This window comes from Mytilus trossulus, chromosome 11 (genome assembly GCF_036588685.1).
Source record: "Mytilus trossulus isolate FHL-02 chromosome 11, PNRI_Mtr1.1.1.hap1, whole genome shotgun sequence".
Taxonomy (NCBI): domain Eukaryota; kingdom Metazoa; phylum Mollusca; class Bivalvia; order Mytilida; family Mytilidae; genus Mytilus; species Mytilus trossulus.
The window spans coordinates 29,191,032-29,211,247 of record NC_086383.1 but is presented as its reverse complement, the minus strand read 5'-3'; the positions used below and the strand labels follow the sequence as shown (position 1 = coordinate 29,211,247).

The 20,216-nt window shown below is 33.2% G+C and overlaps 2 protein-coding genes across 2 annotated transcripts; both read right to left on the bottom strand.

Annotated features, from left to right (window-relative positions):
- Nucleotides 1–960: 960 nt before the first annotated feature.
- LOC134690964 (calmodulin-A-like) lies at nt 961–13,331 on the bottom strand. The gene is made up of 5 exons (XM_063551143.1): nt 13,120–13,331; nt 8,672–8,699; nt 8,216–8,359; nt 6,894–7,148; nt 961–2,931 (listed from the first exon to the last, which is right to left on the bottom strand). The coding sequence occupies exons 1-5, from the start codon at nt 13,120–13,122 to the stop codon at nt 2,843–2,845; spliced, it is 519 nt and encodes a 172-aa protein (XP_063407213.1). The 5' UTR covers nt 13,123–13,331; the 3' UTR covers nt 961–2,842.
- Nucleotides 13,332–14,879: 1,548 nt separating this feature from the next.
- Nucleotides 14,880–19,815, bottom strand: LOC134689646 (uncharacterized). The gene is made up of 3 exons (XM_063549614.1): nt 19,714–19,815; nt 17,431–17,518; nt 14,880–16,270 (listed from the first exon to the last, which is right to left on the bottom strand). Exons 2-3 carry the CDS (start codon nt 17,508–17,510, stop codon nt 14,995–14,997), a joined length of 1,356 nt encoding a protein of 451 aa, XP_063405684.1. The 5' UTR covers nt 17,511–17,518; nt 19,714–19,815; the 3' UTR covers nt 14,880–14,994.
- Nucleotides 19,816–20,216: the final 401 nt, after the last annotated feature.

Sequence of the window (20,216 nt, the reverse complement as noted above, 5' to 3'; positions counted from 1 at the left end):
TAGGACAACTTCTCATTACTTTTACAACATTTGTGACCATAACTTACAAATGTACTTTATATGGTGTTAGTACTCAGGTTGTAAGTTCGATTCCAGCACAGACAGGTGCACTCGACCCCAAATCTTAATTGACTTTATCGAAGGTCTGTGGTTCTCCCTGGCTTCATCCATCAATAAAAACTTACCATCACGAAATAGCACAATATTGTTGAAATAAACTCATCATTGATACCAGGACTAAATTTTATATATACGCCAGACGCGCGTTTCGTCTACAAAAGACTCATCAGTGACGCTCGAATCCAAAAAAGTTGAAAAAAGCCAAACTAAAGTACGAAGTTGAAGAACATTGAGATCCAAAATTCCTAAAAGTGTTGCCAAATACAGCTAAGGCAATAGTGAATCTATGCCTGAGGTAGAAAAGCCTTTAGTTAGTATTTCAAAAAATTCAAAATTTTGTAAACAGTTAGTTTATAAATATAACTATATCTTATATGATAATACTATTGGGTTTGTGATACCCTCGGGGAAATAAATCTCCACCAGCAGTGGCATCGACCCAGTGGTTGTAAATAAACTCATCATAGCAGTGGCGTTAAACACTAATTAGGAAATATAGTGTAGAGACATGTATCTGCGGTAAAAGACCGTAAATCGATTTCACTCTTTTAAACTTTAACACGTACATGTACAACAGTTACTATAAAAAAAAATGCACCACTATAAAGACTAATGTATTGTCTAAAAGTACAAGCTTTTATTTCAGCCGTCACTAGTGATCGTCTTTGTCCAAAGAAGTAAACTCTTCAATATTTTAAATGTGAAGTTAAGAACAGCAATAAAATGTAGCATGTTTGATTTATTTGTCATTTTAAATTTGTTTTTCAGTATTATAATATTGTGTTGTCAGCAAGCCCATATCTATCATGGTTTAAAAAATAATAATAACAGCAAGTAAATATATATACTTTTTATTCATGCTAGAATTAGTTACAACTTACAATATAAAAAATAAACAACATAAAAAATGGACGGACAATATAACAATAAAATTATCCTACAAGATTTTTAATATTTTTTCACTGGGATGTATTGAAATAAATACCATTTATTTGTAGCAAATTTCAAGAATCATGGTGAGTTTTTACTGCTTTGTTCGATACATAAAACTTAAACAGTATGATTGTATTGCAGGTTAAAATTTAACAAGGCCCATGTAAATCTTAAACAAAACGTCCGAGTCTGATCGCCTCAACAAGTAAACACCGAAAAGGAAGCTTAAGTTTTCAAAAAAAAGCAACAAGTTTTGAGAAGGCTTAACAAGCAATATCAATGATATATATCTCACCAGGTGTAAACAGTATTATTCAGAACTATGTTAATGGGGAACTACATTGAACTTTATTATTACAAAAGATGAAGTAGTAAAAATCTATTATAAAAATTATAAACTGTAATCAAAATAATAATTTACAGTGAAACCTGGCTTAACCGAATCCTGCATGAAGCGAAACCCTGTATAAACCACACATGTTCTTAAGCACAGTCACATCAAATTGTATGCGTTGTAAACCTGATAAAACCGAAAAAAATCTAAAATCCTGAAGAGGTTCGGCTAAACAGGTTTCACTGTAATCTATAAGACATTAGTAGATTGCTCTTCACATTCGACACGATGGTGTCAGTCGTTCATCGATCATATTCGATTATCGATTGCAAAGATAATCAATAAAAAAATCGAGATTATTTCAAACAAATCTATATTTTATGCAATGTATTTTGTTAAACTAATTCTTAAATACAATACTTTTTGAATCGTCGATGAATGGGGGGGGGGGGGGGGGGGTGAGAGGTTTGGCTAGCTATAAAATCAGATTTAATCCATCATTTTCTACATAAGAAAATGCCTGTACTAAGTCAGGAATATGACAGTTATTATCCATTCGTTTGATGTGTTTGTGCCATCTGACTAGGGACTTTCTATTTTGAATTTTCCAGGGTGATTTTACTTTTTATCCAATATATCGCAAAATAGGTGCTATGGAATCTAACATCTCTGTAGCTTAGAAGTAATACAGTGATGGGGACAAATTAAAGAAAGCGCTGCAGACGCTCTAGGTATTATTTTCTTTATGTTTAATTAATAAACAAATTTATATTCGAAAAATCTCTTATTTGATTGTCTATCATAGCGATTATTTCAAATACAGTGAAACCTGACTAAACCGAAACATGTTCTTAAGTACCGTCATATCAAATTGCATGTGTTGTGAACCCGATAAAACCGACAATCGGCCAAAACCGAACAACATCTTAGGTTCCGAAGTGGTTCGGTTTATTCAGGTTTCACTGTATCAGATTTTCTTCACATTATGAAGCCTTATTGAACTAGTTCGTTGTGGTTACTCGATTGTTCGTAGCAGGTTTTTTTTCTAGTATTAATATACAGAATTTATGTTAATTTGAAAAATGAAAATGCGTGAGGATATCCTAGAAGTTTTATAATGTATTTGCTAAATTCATGAAATTCTTGATAAAGCTGTCTGGAAACACTCGAATTTCGGTATCAATATATTTTAAAAACTTTTCAACAACATAAGTTGAAAGAAATAGCTCAGTGACAAATATTTCATGATAATGTACATCTACCAATAATAATTATACAGCAGTATGTTCATTTCTAATATAAAAAAATACCCATTTTTCTTAACATTCCAAAAGTGCAGATTACTACATTATTTCACGAATGTCACCATACTACAGCATTGTCTGTTCCTGAAAATGTCTATCATTAATGTTCTATAAAATAGTCTATACAGTCTGTAAATGGAGCATACAACTCCTATGTCTTGTTTTTATTTGTGTTATGATTTTTCTTTGAATGACCCATTGGCTGTTTACTTATTGGCTTCGTAATATATTTGGTGAATTCTGAAAAAAATAAATAATGGACATATGAATTATGAAAAATCTAAAATATGGAATTTATTATGGTTGGTGTCGCTCCGTCGTTTGTTTTTCGTTTTATCTTTGTAAACTGGGGTGGTATGCTTAAAACTACTTAAGATAAGGTATCCAATCGTAGCACTAATTTGTCGTATGGCATGACGAAAAATCTGTCCGTTCAGAACAAATCTAAACTTAAGTAGTACATAAGATAAGATTTATTTTATTTAAGTGCAATGCATACCACCCCTGTTGTTTGTTTTTTGATGGGTTTTCGTCATTTTTATCAGTTTTTCTTCGACTTATGAGTTTCAATATCCATTTGGTATCGTCTTTCTGACGGGTCGGGTCAAAGTAAGCCAGGACTGTTGCAAGTTTTTACCCCTTGTCTAGCATACAATGTGTCTTTAGCAGTCGAACTTCTCGTCTATAAACATCCATTTAGTTCATTAGTATAACATTTTCCGTCCTTAATTCTTCCGCTTCTTTCTGACGGGTCAACATCAGTATGTTGCACGCCTTTTTCCCAATCAAGCATACTGTATTAAATGTTTCTGTAGCAGTCGAAGCTCTCGCCCATAAGCATGATCGGTTAATAATGAAGAATCGATGTATTTGTTTATTATTTAATTGTTTTCCGTCCTATATATCATATATGCTAACTGAACGTTAAGTAACCAAAAACCAATCAACCAGTCCGTCCTTGTATATGCCTTAAATACATGGGAACACGATTCATTCATTATGCAGTTCCTCTCTTTTGTTCATGAAATGCTCATAATTTCAATCTTGTACAGTTATTACGGATATAGATACGACGCATTATTGCTTAATATTTATTCAGGCAATTAACCGGTTCAATATATTCAGACCGTACTTTGACCTATAATGGTTTACGTTTACAAATCGTGACTTGGATGGAGAGTTGTGTCATTGGCACTCATACCACATCTTCTTATATATAATTACTGATTTTGCAAATACATTTTGTAAAGTTCCGTCCTTTTTCAAACATTAAATATTGTTGTAATTTCTACTTCATTGAACGTGTTAATAAGATAGATTGACACTTGAAATAATCAATTATTCATGATATTAATGGTGTATTCATTTCAATGTAATATTATAAACTTAAAAACAAACGATTATAATGCCATCATGGTAAAGAAATCGATTAGATTGCATTGTTATAAATGGATAAACATCTCAGTGCAATTAAAGAATGATCAAGAATGGTTTCAGAAAGTACATAGTTTATTAAATGGTGTAGGACGTAATGGGCAATTATTGGTTTCTTCAGCTAACTTGATTTTAACATGCACAATAAACCATTTCAAAGTTTCCATGTACAATGTATATACATGTGCATCAGAAACAGTCTAGGACAAGATACATTAAATGTGAACAAGAAGATGTGGTATGAGTGCCAATGAGACAACTCCCCATCCAAGTTGCAGTGTATAAACAGTTTATTATTATAGGTAATAGTACAGCATACAACACAAAGCCTTGACTCCAATCGAACAACGAGCTATAAATGTCCATAAAATTACTTGACTAGTGTAAACCAAATGAACACGAAAAACAATGGTCTAATTAAAAAAAAACCACAACAACCGAGAAATAACAACCACTGAACAACCTGCTCCCAATTCAGTACAAGTTCATAAAATACAGAGGGTTTTAATGTTTAATTGTTTAAAAAGGTGCCAACCTTCACCCTAACCTGGCAGTATTGTAACATTACAACATTAAAGGCAAATTGAATTAAAATGGCTAATCTCGATCAAAAAGACATTTATACAAAAACAAGTACCATACACTAAACGAATGAGTTTGATCTACAAAATGTATCTAATGTCTGAAAAGAAACTGAAAAGAAGCAAATAACGATTTGCTAGTAGTTTAGTATACTTTATAAAGTACGAGGAATTAGAGGATATCAATATCAAGATATCAAGAACCGAAAAATAAAGAAAATTCAGACAGCACCGCAGATTTGTCAACAGAAACAAAATACAAAAAACATAGGAAATCTATACTATTAAACGAGAAGACCTCATTTTTTGGTGTCGCTTCTCTTCCTTCCACAATAAATCAATCATCATGCCTCTGTGTCCTATACATGTAGGTAACATGCATAGTCGCATTTGTCATCTATTCTTATGATTATTCAGATTGAGTTATTTTGGGAGAAAAACGACAAAAAAGGAGTCCGGATATGTTTCCGTCATCAGACTGAGTTTTAGTCATAGATAAGACTTCCTGTTTGAAACATGCACAAATACAACAAATCGTATGATAGATAACAAAAATGAAAAATAGATAGGCCAATCAGAGCGTTCTCCATATCATGGTGTTTAGATCGCAAGAACCACAACTAGTATACCTCCTTAGAGAGGACAATTATTTTTCGCATTTACCTACATGTAAACTACGATTATACTACTTTAATATATAGAGACTCTGTATTCTGTCTACTGTTTTTTTTTAAATGTTTACTATTTAAGGGGTCATACCAGTTGCATTTATATTAAAAAAAGTAAAACATGTGACACAAGTACAACCAATCGTAGAGCGTTCCCCATATCATGGTGATTAGATTGCAAAAATACTTCCTTAGAGAGGACAAATATTTTTCCGTGTTTATCTATATGTAAACTACGATTATACTACTTTAATATATAGAGACTCTCTGTATTCTGTCAGGGAATTTCTATGTTAGTATAGAAAGTCCCTGATACTGTTTACTGTTTTCTTTGAAATTTTTACTATTTAAGGGGTCATACCACTTGCATATATATTAAAATAAATAAAACAACTTCATCTAAGACTACCTCGACCAAAAACTTTAACCTGAAGTGGGACAGACGGACGGACGACCGACCGAACAAACGAAAACGAACGCACGGATGCACAGACTAGAAAACATAATGCCCATTATTGGGGAATAAAATTTATTGTTAAAAGGGAAAATAGTGATTTGGCAAAAATGAAAGTAAGGTAGAGATTAGAGGGAGGCAGGAACTTTTTAGGGGCGTCGGGATCGGGTGTTTTTTAAGCTCGGGATTTTGGGATTGATCATTACGAGATCCGGGAATATATTTTTCGATTTCGGGATATGAATTTCTTTAAATTCTGCATCTCGGGATTTCATGGTTTTAAGTCCAAGATTTCGGGATCAGGAAATGTACTGATGGATTGTCATAGAAGCATATTTTTTTTTAGACTAATTAGGGTATAAATATAAGCAGTTACATTTATTTCATGTTTGAAACGGTGCAAATTTTTAATTTGATTTGACTTTTACCAAAAGAAGCATTGTTGCAAAGGAGAACAGAAAGGAAACAAATATCGGTCTTTGGAAAAAGGGAGATACCTTTTATGTAATTCTCCATACATAATATCTTTTACAAAAAATCATATCATCCTACAACAGTTCACATGCTGTATATGCCCGCGATTTCGCGGGTGTGTTCTAGTTATATTTAAACAACCAAAAGAAAACTTATTACAAACATCACAAACGCAACCATCCCACCGAATAAAAAGAAACAATCACAAACGGATAAGGGTAAACTAGAACCAAGTCTTGACCCCTTCCCGGACGAATTATAAAAACTCGAAACAAGAAACGTCCTAAAATTTCATTATTCTGTTGATCACTAGTTGTCGTTTGTTGTTGCGGTTCATATGTGTTTCTTGTTTCCCATTTTTTATATGGATAAGGCCATTGGTTTCTGCGTTTGGATGCTTTTACACAAATCATTTTTTGGGCCCTTTATAGATTGCTGTTGGGTGTGAGCCAAGGCTTCGCGTTGAAGACTTTGACCTTTAACGGTTTACTTTTATAAACTGTGACATGGATTGAGAGTTGTCTCATTGACACTCATACCACATCTTCTTATATATCTATTGTGCATGAATTAGAAAATATAACAACATACCCTTGTAATCAATTTTGCCATCTTTGTTAGCATCTGCTATTTTAAACATCTGCGCTAACTCCTCTTCGCTGAGTACTTCCCCTAATTGTGTAGTGACCCTCTCAAGTTCTTTGACATCTATTGTTCCATCTCCATCTTTGTCAAATATTTTAAATGCCCTTTTTAAAGTTTCTTCTTGATCCTCTTTCCGCGTCGCATCTCGTCTAATTATTTCCATTAACGCCACAAAGTCTTCAAACTCTATTACATTATTTTCTGAAATATAAAAGGGTAGCTATATATAAACTATTATACTATACTTTTCAAATATGTGTTGTCCCATGAAATGCATCTATATGTATATATATATGTGAGAAAAATAAATTTCGTGTATATGTGTGCATTTATTGTAAACATTTGGGTCCAAATTCTAAGCAGTAGAGTCCTTATTGTACGTATTTGGGTCCTTAATATTGTATATGCATTTGGATCCATAGTCTAAGTACAAATGTATGTGAGTCCGTATTGTAAGTATTTGGGTTCTTAATTATTGTATGCATTTGGGTCCATAGTCTAAGCATGTGAGTCCGTATTGTAAGGATTTGTGTCCTTCTGGTTAGCATTTCCCCCTTAGTGTAAGAATATGGTCGATTTTTTACAACATAATAATGATTAACATTGTAAGCATTAACTAGTCTAACCCGAACACATTCTGTATGTGCCTGGCCAAAGTCAGGACTATTTAATTTAGTGGTTGCCGTTTGTTGCTGTGTTACACATTTGTTTTTCGTCCTTTCATTTGTACATAAATTAGGCCATTAACTTTCTCGTATATGACATTTGGGGGCTTTTTGTAGCTGACTATGCTAATTCTTTAAGGCAGTGAGGTGACATATAGTTGCTAATTTCTTTGTCATGAAGGTCAATACTGAAAGAAATCTAAGACTTATTGAACAGTAAAGTTAGTTGTTTATAACCGCAATTTCATCACTCTTGTCCTAGCTTTTCATGTTGTTTGGTTTTTATTGGCGGAGGTACCCGGAGTAGCCAGAAAGAACCAAATGCGCATACTGTGGAGTCATTAATATACGTTGGCAAACCAATGTTAGAGGGTTTCGTGGGTACATGTGAACCACAAAATCAAATATTCAACGAATTTCAAATTTTACATACATGTAGGCTTTGAATGCAGAGATTGACAAAAGGTCAAATCAAATATCCACGAAAATGCAAGTTTTCCTCAATCCACGAAAATTGATACCCACGAAAAAAAAATCAATCCACAGTAATATATAGAATTGCCGCTTACAATCTAGAAATTATTAAATGTTAAAAAAACCTACTGTTTTTATCACATGACTTAATGAAGTATTCTATTTCTCTTTGTGTTGGATTCTCACCAACGGCTCTCAATAGTGTACCAAGTTCTGTTGCACAAATGCTGCCATTCTTGTTCTTGTCAAAGATGTCAAATGTTTCCCGTAAAGCTGAAATCAAATTATCGAAGGTATAATATTTATCAAACTTTTAAATACGTACTGGGTATCGTGATAAGACTACTAGAACTCAGAAAAGGATACCCTGCCCTTTAGATTCATTCTTATATCTCTCGTTAATATATGTTATATAAGAATAAAATTTCCTGTATGTAAATTGTCTCAAAGTGTTCTTTACATGCAAATATCCATCTAAACCAATACAACTACTAAGCTATATGAAATTTCCTTTGAACATATTTCTTATTGGAAAAATATTTACAGATTTACATAAAAAATATACTAATATAGAATTATAAATACCTAATAAATCTTCGTTGCCTGATTGTGTCTGAAACAACAATATATAAAAGGACAATCAATATTTGGTTTTAACTATTCAATATGGTTTCCAGCATCAATTCTCTTTTGGAAAACTTTCTAAACTTTAAATTAATGAGGCCGTTAGTTTTCTCGTTTGAGTTGTTTTACATTGTCATTTCTGGACCTTTTATATCAGACTATATGCGCTATGGGCTTTGTTCATTGTTGAAGCCCGTACGGTGGCCTATAGTTGTTATTTCCTGTGTCATTTTGGTCTCTTGTGGAGAGTTGTCTCAGTGCACTCATACCACATATTCCTTTTTTTATATGAACGAACTATTTTCGGGTAAGGATTCGATCTTCCATTACATGTCCAATACCTACAATTATCGGGGTCCTTGGTTCCTATATATTATTCAACATTTGCATTATTTTTTCTTTTTAATTTTCCCCATTATTCTCAATTATTTATATTATAGCACTTATTTTAGCACCCGCATTTCTCTATTTTTTTATTTTGGCCTATTTTTCCCTATTCTTAGTCTTTATTCAATAGGTCAATTTTTCTGTAGATTTGGCCCATTATTATTTATTCTGCACACCAATCCAGTTCCTTCTCAACAAAGCTATTGAATGCAAGAATTTGTGCAGATAGCCTTGACACAATAATCTGAATTTTAAATTTTGCCTTACTTTACTGACTATGTATTACTGATACGGAGGGTATATTGTATTGGGTTATTATTCTATTTTCAAAAGACTTCCGTTCACAAAATTGTTGTAAGTGTTTCAAGAGTACGGAGAGCACTGATACACTCACAACACCAATTATCGAATTAAGTGTCCCCAGTCAGACCCAAAGTGCAAAAAGGGCGAATGGCTTACTGCCTGTTAGTAGAAGGCCGTAAATGGTAAAATTTAAAACAACGACCCGATTTAACTTCAAAGGCGGTATGGTATGTTTATTTTCCTAAATAAAATATTCTGATCTCAAATTTGATGAAAGAAAATAATCTGATCAAGCAGGGGACAAACATTTTAAAAAATCCACATTTCCCATACCTTAGAGTGTTAAGTTTTGAAGAACAAAATAATTTGTGTCAAAAGCGTTGAAAAACTAAATATTTACCATATCCCCCCTTATTTTAAAGCTAAATAGTTCAACAAGATTGCTCCCTAAAATTTTCCACAAACCATTGAACCTATGTGGTTTAAATAACAGACATTCAATACGAAACGCATAAGACTTAAAATATACTTTCAAAATGAATTTGAAATATTTTCAAGGTCACAGAATAATCAAAATAACTTCGATAATGTTCGATGCTTCAAGGACTTCACTGAAATTTAAATCAACACCTTACGAGATATAAAAAAGATTACTCATGCAGAACGATATATTGAAATGATAAAACTACCTATAGAATTTCAACTTTTCAAGCTTTTGACAATAATATTTAATTTGATATGTATATATATAGAGAGAATTTCCAATGGTTAATTGCAAACAAACAAACAAACACAATTTGACACTTCTGTGCATTGAGGGTATGCATATGATAATAAAGGTGAAAGCTTATTCTAAGTGGCTGAAGAATTAAGTCATACATCGACTTCCTTGGCCATATGATTCAATTGTTTCTTGGTCGTTTTTTTTTTTAAAGTGTTGGAAGTTGATGCAGCTTGTTATGGTGTCAATTGGTCCACATGATACATTTTATGTTCATTACTTTTTTTTGTATTAACGCACCACTCCATCCCAAAATAATAATATTTAGTAACTTGCCAAAGTTCAAGTGTAAAATCTTGATGATTTTATGCATATTTCAAGTTATTTTTCTAAAATACAATGTTGAAACAGACAAAAAGGCGAAAAATGGTGTATAAGTAGAAAAGTCCGATTTGCGAGATACAAAATTCGAGTTGATTTAGGACATTTCCATCATGCCTTTGTGCCCGTGTCTCAATTTGTATTTCGTTTTTAAACCACCAATATTTCATCTATTTATTGCTTCATTTATGTTTACAACTTGACCTTAAACTATTGAGAGTCAAGTGAGTTAAATTATTTATTTATTTACGTACAGAGTGAGACAGTACTACTTTTTTCTTCTGTTTCCGGGGCTTCCTCGTAATATGTTGGTGAAGTCTTTCACGACACTGACTTTCATACGAATATCAACAACGAACATTATTCCCAGGTATAGACTATTATACAAAAGAAGATGTGGTATGATTGTCAATGAGAAAACTATCCACAAAAGACCAAAATGACACAGACATTAACAACTATAGGTCACCGTACGGCCTTCATCAATGAGCAAAGCCCATACCGCATAGTCAGCTATAAAAGGCCCCGATAAGACAATATAAAACAATTCAAACGAGAAAACTAACGGTCTTATTTATGTAAAAAAATGAACGAAAAACAAATATGTAATACACAAACAAACGACAACCACTGAGTTACAGGCTCCAGACTTGGGACAGGCACATACATGTACATAAATAATGTGGCGTGGTTAAACATGTAAGCGGGATCCCAACCCTCCCCCTAACCTGGGGCAGTGGTATAACAGTACAATATAAGAACGAACTATGAAAGTATACTTTTAACCTGCAGTATTATCATATTTCCTAAATTGAATAAATACCTTTAAGTTTATAGAATAATGATATTTTCTCACAAAGTTTCATAATTGTAAAACCGAACGTGCAAAACCCTCATTGGTAGTGAAAGTCGTTTAAACCCACCCTCATCATATTGTAAAAATTTACAAAAGAGTTAAAGAAAACATACAAAAAAATAAATTGAAATATTCCCGTTTATAGTAATTTCATTAACTACAAATGTATGATCATACATAATTGATAACCTACTCAATCATTCCACATCAATTTTGTACAATTGTTTGTTTGTGGTCGTAATCGCTCTAGAGTATTCATTTCCCAAATCAGATCTGTATTATATTATGTTTATTGAACTACTGAGGTCAATGTATCAATGCTATCGATTAACCTTTAATATAAATTTTATGATAACATACTCAAAGAGAGGATTAAATTCAAGTGGATGTATCACCTTTCAACAGATGTGTATACAGGTACAAGGTCGAAAGATTTATAAGTGGCGGAGAAAAAAGGGGGGAGGGGGTGCTCCTGGTGTTGGAACCCCAACTTGCTGTTTGACGATCAATGCATTTGAATGGGATCAAATAATTGGACCTCCCCTCTTATCTTGGGTTGAGAACCCCTCTAAAAATGGCGGTATTAACAAACAGAAATGTTTTGTATACGTCTGTCACTTCTAATAGGCAGTAATGCTTAGACAATTATGATTTGATAACATTGTCTACTAGGTGCTTCTTTAGATTGTTGTCAAATTCCTTTTATACATTTGAGTCTGTACCTTATATACTTTTTGGTTTCGATTCCTAATTAAATTAGCTTTTTAAGTGTCAAAGGTGAACGTTTGAAACTACGATCATCATCAGATTCATGCCATGTGTTTTGTCTGGAAACTCAGACGTACCTGTTGATCTACTTACAAGCTTTACTGCTCCTAATTTCAAATAATTTTATATTTAACTTGTTCCCCATGCTTTCTACGACAACCATTCCAGATAAGGATTGTTCAACCTGCAAGTGCCTTAGTTTCCTGTTAACACACATTTAATAATCTGATTATACAGTTATCACAATTCTCATTTGTGGTATAGCTTCTATGTTAACCAGACTAGACGGCGAGAACATCGAAGAGACGAAAGCAAAACTAAAAACAGTGGATTCCCGAACATTACATTAACAGAACTGGCCGATTTGACACTGCTGTTCCTCAATCCAAATCTTTACCAGCACAAACCCTTATAACTGAAGCAAGAAAATACGCTGAGCAAAATGCACAAAAGAGAAAATCTGCACATTGATACAATCTGTGTAAACAGGCCTTACATGTAAGATTGAGGATTGAGGACCCCCCTTTTTTCCACGATGTCCATGACTTTGTCTCTTCCCTTCAATTCGTATATATTTGGCCGTCTATGATAGTAGATATTATGCCTCTTACGATATCACACATACACAGTGTATTGAAGAAAGAAATAGGTCGGTAATTTTTCAGTACAAACAAAAACAAACTATGGAAATCGTTCAAATATTGATTTTCTATACATACTTTCAGTTTGTAGTTTTACCTTATAATACTATGATAGACTTACATCTATATCAATAATACGAGATCATAATTTAGGTACTCTTTCAGCAGTTCAGTAAACACACATTTTTCATTTAATTAAATAAAAAAATAACTTATCAATGTGGATTTTTTAAAAGATGATGAATAAAGTCATTTCGGTGCTGTATAAAATTAGACATTCCACTTGTTCACTGTGACAACAGGTAACTAATGAGAAGAACAGGTAAAAAGAATAATCTACATCTTTACTTACCATTTTCTAAGTATCCTCTAACTGATTGTTTCCAAATATCCACAAATTGCGAAATTATATTGCGTTAACAATAGTAAAATATCAATAACAGCGAAGAACAATGACCGTGAAATATTGCACAGGTAAGCTGAGGTATGTTTTTGTTTACATGTTTCTACCTTGACCCGTTGTAAGATTATTTCTGATTGGATAATAAATTCTTGGTGTGTGAATCTAGTAACGGATATAGCTATGATAATCCGGATTTATTTTAGCTTATTAATTGAATGAAACAGATGACACTGTTTTTACAATCAATGAGAAAAACCCCATTTCATTGATGAATATATTAAATACACCGACATGTATTTTGACACGATACGTATTTTGTGACCTTTTTACATGTGAAAACCTGATATTGCAAAATACATTTCAACAGATTTATATGCCCCACCTTGGGGCATTATGTTTTTGATCTATGCGGACTGTTCGTCCGTCAGTTCTTCAGTTCGCCCGTCCCTCCGTCTGTCCCACTTACGGTTAATGTTTTTTTAGGTAGTTTTTTTATGCTGTTGAAGTTTAACCAACTCGAAACTTTAGTATATATACATTTATCTTTCTAATGAAGCCAAATTAGAGTTTTAACCCCTATTTCACGTTCCACTGACCATAGAATATGATAGCACGAGTTGGGCCTCCGTGTACTATAGACACATTCTTATTATATATTAATGTTTCGACAGACGCCTGGCGAACGGAACCCTCTTGTAAATAAATAAAAAAAAGATGTCTAATACTTTTAACCAGGAATTGTAGAGAACGGCATGTGCTTGTTTTTTTTTTTATCTTCTTTTGCCCTTAGGGAGCTACCATTTGATTTTTATGGGGGGGGGGGGGCTAGGATGAAAAAAATGTTCCTGCATTTTTTTAGCTGTAATCTCTGTCCTGCCTTCTTATTTTTCACTCTGTTCGGTCCTGCCTTTTTTTTTAGTTTATCCTGACTTTTACCTAAATTGTCGTCCTGACTTTTTTTTTGCAAGTGTCTCATCCTGCCTTTTTTTTACTCAAAACTCCTGTCCTGCCTATTTTTTTTCAAATTTCATCACACCCCCCCCCCTAAAAATCAAATGGTAGCTCCCTTAGCCCCAAGAGATATAAAAATAAACATAATTTATGTATGATGCCCGTCTATCCTTTTGAGAGCGCTCGTCTCATGCATGTTCCTTGTCCAGTATTACGTTTAATAACTTGATTGCATGCTTTTTGTTATCCCGTCGTGGACAGCAAAACTTGGAACAACAGCTCAGCAAAACTGTGTGCAAGAAAAATATAAAACAATTGTTTACATTGACCTGTATCAATAAAAAAAAAAGTACACTAACCATGACACAGTGATTTTGTACAAACTATTTTAGCTGTTTAAGAACAACTTCCAGTGGCGGATCCCGGGGGGATCCGGGGCTTTGAACCCCTTTTTTTCAACGATAAATGCATTTGAATGGGGACATGTAGTTGGAACCCCCCTTTTACCCTGGTTTGGGAACTCCTTTTAAAATGGCTGAAACCGCCCCTGACTTCCAACAAATCTCATGATTGTTTTAAGTATATGTTTTTTCAATGCAAACTGTGCATGACCGAAGCAGTATATTTCTGTTTTGTAAAAGTGTGAAAAGTATATGGAGAAAGTTAGTCCTGACATAGTGATTTTTTATTACAGTATTTGGTACAAGCACGCTTTGACTCTCAGAGCACACATAATAACAAAAAGTCAAAGATATTTAAAAAAAAGTTTATGTAATAACAGTTTCTTTTACAATGATAATGGTACATTTATTGCTAAATCAATAAATGAAAATGAAAATTTGTTATACTACTAGATACTAAACTATGTACTCGTTACATTAATTTCTTCTTTTCATCTTTTTCATTTTCTGTGTCCTCAATTGTTTTAGCCAATTCAAGAAGCGCAATATCAATTGCATCAGGGACATTAGCTTTTGGAACAGAATATTGCATTCGCTGAGAAATAATATCTAGATTTCTTTGCAGTTGCTTAACAACGCTTGGATTAATTGATCTTAAAATATCTCCAATGTTCTTTCCTTGTAAGATATCAATTTGCTTTATACCAACTGAAAATTTGCTGTAGTCCAAGCTAGAGGGAAATGCATATGGAATAGCCTTGTCTATAAATATGACTGGGATACATCCGCAGAGAATGGAGTCGTAAAATGATCGTCTGGTGCTGGATTCCCCTGGCGGGTGTAGACAGAAAGTTGAGTGAGTCATCCAAGAAATAGTTTTACGAATCATAATCTCGTTGTCTCTCGCATCAGTATTAACATGAATCATATCGTATTGTCCGTGTTTGTAATTGCGGAAATATTTACCATAAGAGTAAGTTGTGCTTCCGTTGAATTGAGCGGCAAGTTTTGTACTCAATGTAGATTCTTCTGGGTGCGCAACCGGAAGTACAGCAAATACAGTTCTTTGAGAGCCATAACCCATGACACTAGCAGTATTTGCAGTAAAATGAATATATGACGGATACGGCAATACAATCAATGACTGTGCAGCTTGGTGTACCAACAAATTTCCTCCTGCTCCTGGTTCTAGTGCCGCTTCTTTTTCAATTGCAAAGAAAGTTAATTCTTTCATGACAGGATATAAAAGATATGGACATTCAAAATCGGCTAGTTCTCTGTGTATCTTTCCAATGGCTGAAAAATGAGGTCTTTTTTCTTTGAAATAAGGTTGTTGTTGTAAGAAAGAGACTAGTGCGCTTAAGAACCGGTTAAATAAACAGCTCTGGCAATCTTTATCTTTCACAATACACCGTAATGCGGTGTATGCGGGTACATAAAAAAAGTCAGCTGCATCTGGGTCTAAAGTTCTGTAGGGACTATTTAACATTTTTTGATGCATGATAACTTCTAAACTAAACTGAAAGGTATCTCGTATGGACATGTCTTCGTATTTCCCCATTTTGGTGATCTCTCGGCCGAGTCCTGAAGCCGTCATCATTCCTTTTGTTACATGGTTCGTCTTCGTAATCTCTTTCACGATGTTCTCGTTTAATGCTGGCGGGAGATTATATACGTATATCTTGTATGGAAAATCCATTTTAAAACCGGCCTTTAAATCCGCAGGGAGACTTTTTCTGTAAATTACCCTGAAATAGTTTTGTCTATTAAATTCATTATTTCTTTTGTGTTTTTTTTAATTTAATTTTAATATTTACAGATCATTTTAAAATCTTTGTCGTAGTGAAATCAGAAAAAAAACCGAGTTCAATGTATTGTATGATGTCTATCAAATTTACATTTTATAACTATTATTTCAACACAGTGGGTTCTTATACTATTGAATCAATCCCTAAATTCAAAAATGTTTTAAAACACATTTTTTTGTCATAGATTGTTCACATGTAAGCATTTGCAGTTTGAGAAATACAATCCTAAGTCAATGAATACAAATCTCATTCGAATTGCTGATATATTTATATATTATACTACGCATATAAAATAGCATGTGACTTATTGTAACATCTGCTGCGATAAATCTTTGATCCTATTTTCGTGTACTATTTTGAGCTGTGAGTGCGCACGACCTGTATTTGTTCAAATATACTTTTTCCTGTATTGCATGATACTTTTTAAGTTAATATTTGTTATGAACGGACGGATTTTTCTGTATGTACTTCGATAAATTAGTACTACGATTGGACGGCAAAGCTCGTATCAGCCCTGACTTTCAAAGATTACGTCTCACCCTTTTTTTAGTTGCGTGAAAGGTTTATTTAAGAATTGAATGCTCTTTTTTGTAAATTTATTGGGTGGTAAAAGCGTTGACCGAAGTACATTTTGTATGAAGCGCGGAAGCGCTTCATTCTAAAAATGTACGCACGGTCAACGCTTTTACAACCCTATAAAGTTTCAAAAAGAAGTATTCAATACTTATAATTACATTTGTTTAGCTAAAATCATGAAAACACGATTTTTATCCAGTTTTATTTAATTCACCTGTGCACTTTTTTGTGGGACCTCGTGTCATCATGCATGATAAATGTTATTGTCTGATACAATTGTTTACGGAATAACATGTTAGCCAATCAGAATAACGTATTATAATGAAACTTACATCTAATGTAATTATTTGGAAATGTATTACCCTTTGAATGGCAATTGACAGCTTTATTTGAAGATCTTAGCGGTAATTTGTTTTGCCGAGACTTAAAATTAATAAATGTATCAAAAATCGATAAGGCTTAAATTCATGGCTAGACAAGTAGTTTTTTCTGCATCTATGACGTGGTGCTTATGTCATATTTACCTGAGAAAATCAGACATCCCAGTTACCATGGTAACAGAAAATGTCACCAGTAAGATTTCAAATACCGTGTTCAACCACATTTTACTATCTGAAAATAAAATATATGCCTGTCCATCAGTCTTATTTTTTCAAAAATACAACGACGAATAAAGGAGGTTATATCGATATACACAATTTCCATTAATATATCCCAATTAATTTTCTTCAAATACATATGTTATCGTTAAATTTTTGTGTAGTTTAAAAATAATTTTATTCTCTTGTCTATGTTTTTTTTTTATGTCTGTGTAGTTTACGTTTAACGATGCCGGCTATGGCGTTTAGCGTTTTGTTGATGTTGCCAAATCACCGGCTATGACGTTTAGCGTTTCTATTTTTTCAGCAGGAGTCACATGAGAGTCACTAAATGAGTGAGGCATGAACTACTCATCTTTCCGAGGTATTTGCGTTTAACGGTGTATAGGCGTGTTCCAATCTTTCGGGAGATTTTCATGGTTCCGTTTTTTTTTAAGAATGTGGTCTATTTTTGTTATCTTTATTTTTTTTTTATTTTTTTTTTTTGTATAGTCAATACCACTCTTCTAAGCCAACACATGCGAGCAAAGTCATGAGCGCACTTTTTATAACTTTAATTACATTGGAATATCATACTGATTATACAATAAAGCATGTTTAGTTCGTTTTGTTTTATTTATGTGGCAATTTGAATATAAATTTATTCCAATAACCTAGCATCATATTACTTACATACACGTGAACATGCAAACTTGCTGTCTCAGCATAAAGGTTACATTGGACTTATAAGAGCGTCTGGATGGTGTTTACAGAATATAGAATAAAGGCATAAAAGTGCAGAGTAAAGACAAAAAATAAAGAAAAAAGAAGAATGGTGTGCTACTGAAATATAAAGACTAGAGACTACAAGGCAAAAGTTATGCAGAGTGAAACATGGCTTAAAAATTAAATTAAAGCAATGAAGGACCCCTCATCCTAACCCCATTAAGGATGAAGAAGTTTCGCAGTTGACATGACCATTTAAATAGGAAAATAGTCTCGTAGAAAGTCGATTATGTGGTCAGAAATTGTGAAATTGAATAATGCTCAAAACAAATGTTGACCACTAAATGATAGTTTTGTGTTGTGAGGTATCTGTCTCATTGTCCGACGACACTGTACACATATAATCTATACTAACTATACATTTTACAGTAAATATTCTATGCTACATCTAAAAAATTATACCATAAAACACGCACAACTAGTAATTATTTACATACAGTACGTGTTCAATTTTGTACAGCGGTATTTCAAAATGTTCCCGCGTCTCAGTTAAAATGCGCACTATCACAATTACGGTTTGCGTGCTATGAGATAAATGCCGACGGTTGTGAACTAAAAAAACAAAAAACTAACCCTTCCCAAAAAAATATCCCGTTTAAAAGTCGAGATAGAATTTCACAAAACAAACAATATACGTCTTATATTGTTGGAAAAATAACATGCATTTATATCCGCTATGTAACAGTTGGCGTTCTCCCTATTTCAAATAACTCAAACAAATATTTTCCCAAAACAATATTTCCAAGTATTTAGACGCAAGTTTTCCGACCAACTAATCGTCTTTTGAAAATGCGAACCGTTAAATGTAGACAGCTTTTAAAATTTAGTAAGCTAGGTCCTATGAATCTCTTCATTGGAGATTATTTCTTCGTGAATGATACAATTTTGTACGTTATCAAACGACCATCAAACCAAACGCTAGACTTATTGAATAAGTATTCGCATGGAAGCATTAACGCTTGTTCTTTGTGTATTATTACACCATGCGCGATAATGTTGGTAATTATCTTACAAATGAGTACTAAATTTTGCGTGAACAATACATAAAAGGCATTTGCATGGATATACACTCAAACAGATATAATTGTGTTCGATTATCATTTGAAAAGCTATCAACCATAACGATAGACTTATTCGCTTGGAAGCATGAACGCTACACAAACGACTTTGGATAAGTACATGGATAAGCAAACAGACAGCCGCTGAAAAGATTTCCAAGAACCTCCATAAGTGTTCACTCTATGTGAAGTATCATACGTTAAGACATGCCCAAAGCTAGCAGCTTCAAACAATTTGTTTGAAAGTGTTGTACGATTATTAAATTTTAAAAAGTAACTTAAAGTTTTTGGAAAAGGTTACCATCTGAAGAAACTATGGAAAAAAAGTAACTTGTATGTTTTTAAAAAGTAAAGTTTAGAAGAAACAATGGAAAACGTAACTTACCTGTTTTAACGTAAAGAAATATAGAAAATGGACAGATCAAATATCCTACTGACAAATTAAGTAATTTCTTTGTTGCTTTTTTGTAAACGTGTAACTATTGTGGTCCTTACAGGTGTGAAGAATTAAAACGTTTTTATTATTAATTCATTCTAATGCTAATTGATTATTTACTTTGCAGCTCACAAACAAGTTCATGGGATGATGATAAACGACAATATGAGGTTCAATACAGGAGTTTGCTATATTAACTCATGATTTTGATTTTTTTCGAGAAAATATAAATATATTGGAAACATTTATATTGTCAGCGATTTAGTATACATTAACGGTTAAAAGTAGGAGAGAAGATACCCATGGGGCACTTTTGATGAGCCGTTGGAGAACACCATGGTTTTGTTGAAAAAAGACAAAACGAAAAAAAGGTCTACATAGCACTGATTATAAAAAAAATCATTCCACAACACTATTCTCCCTCCGAATGCCAATTGCTAAGGATCTTATAA

Bases quoted from the DNA above. Each gene is read 5' to 3' on its own strand.
- LOC134690964 (XM_063551143.1), bottom strand. The intron at 7,149-8,215 runs GTAGGTTTTTTT...TTTATATTTCAG, and splicing joins TAAGTCATGTGATAAAAACA to AAAATAATGTAATAGAGTTT. The intron at 2,932-6,893 runs GTATGTTGTTAT...TATTTTTTTCAG, and splicing joins TGGCAAAATTGATTACAAGG to AATTCACCAAATATATTACG.
- LOC134689646 (XM_063549614.1), bottom strand. From the start codon at position 17,510: ATGTGGTTGAACACGGTATTTGAAATCTTACTGGTGACATTTTCTGTT. The intron at 16,271-17,430 runs GTAAATATGACA...AAACTATTTCAG, and splicing joins GGGATGTCTGATTTTCTCAG to GGTAATTTACAGAAAAAGTC.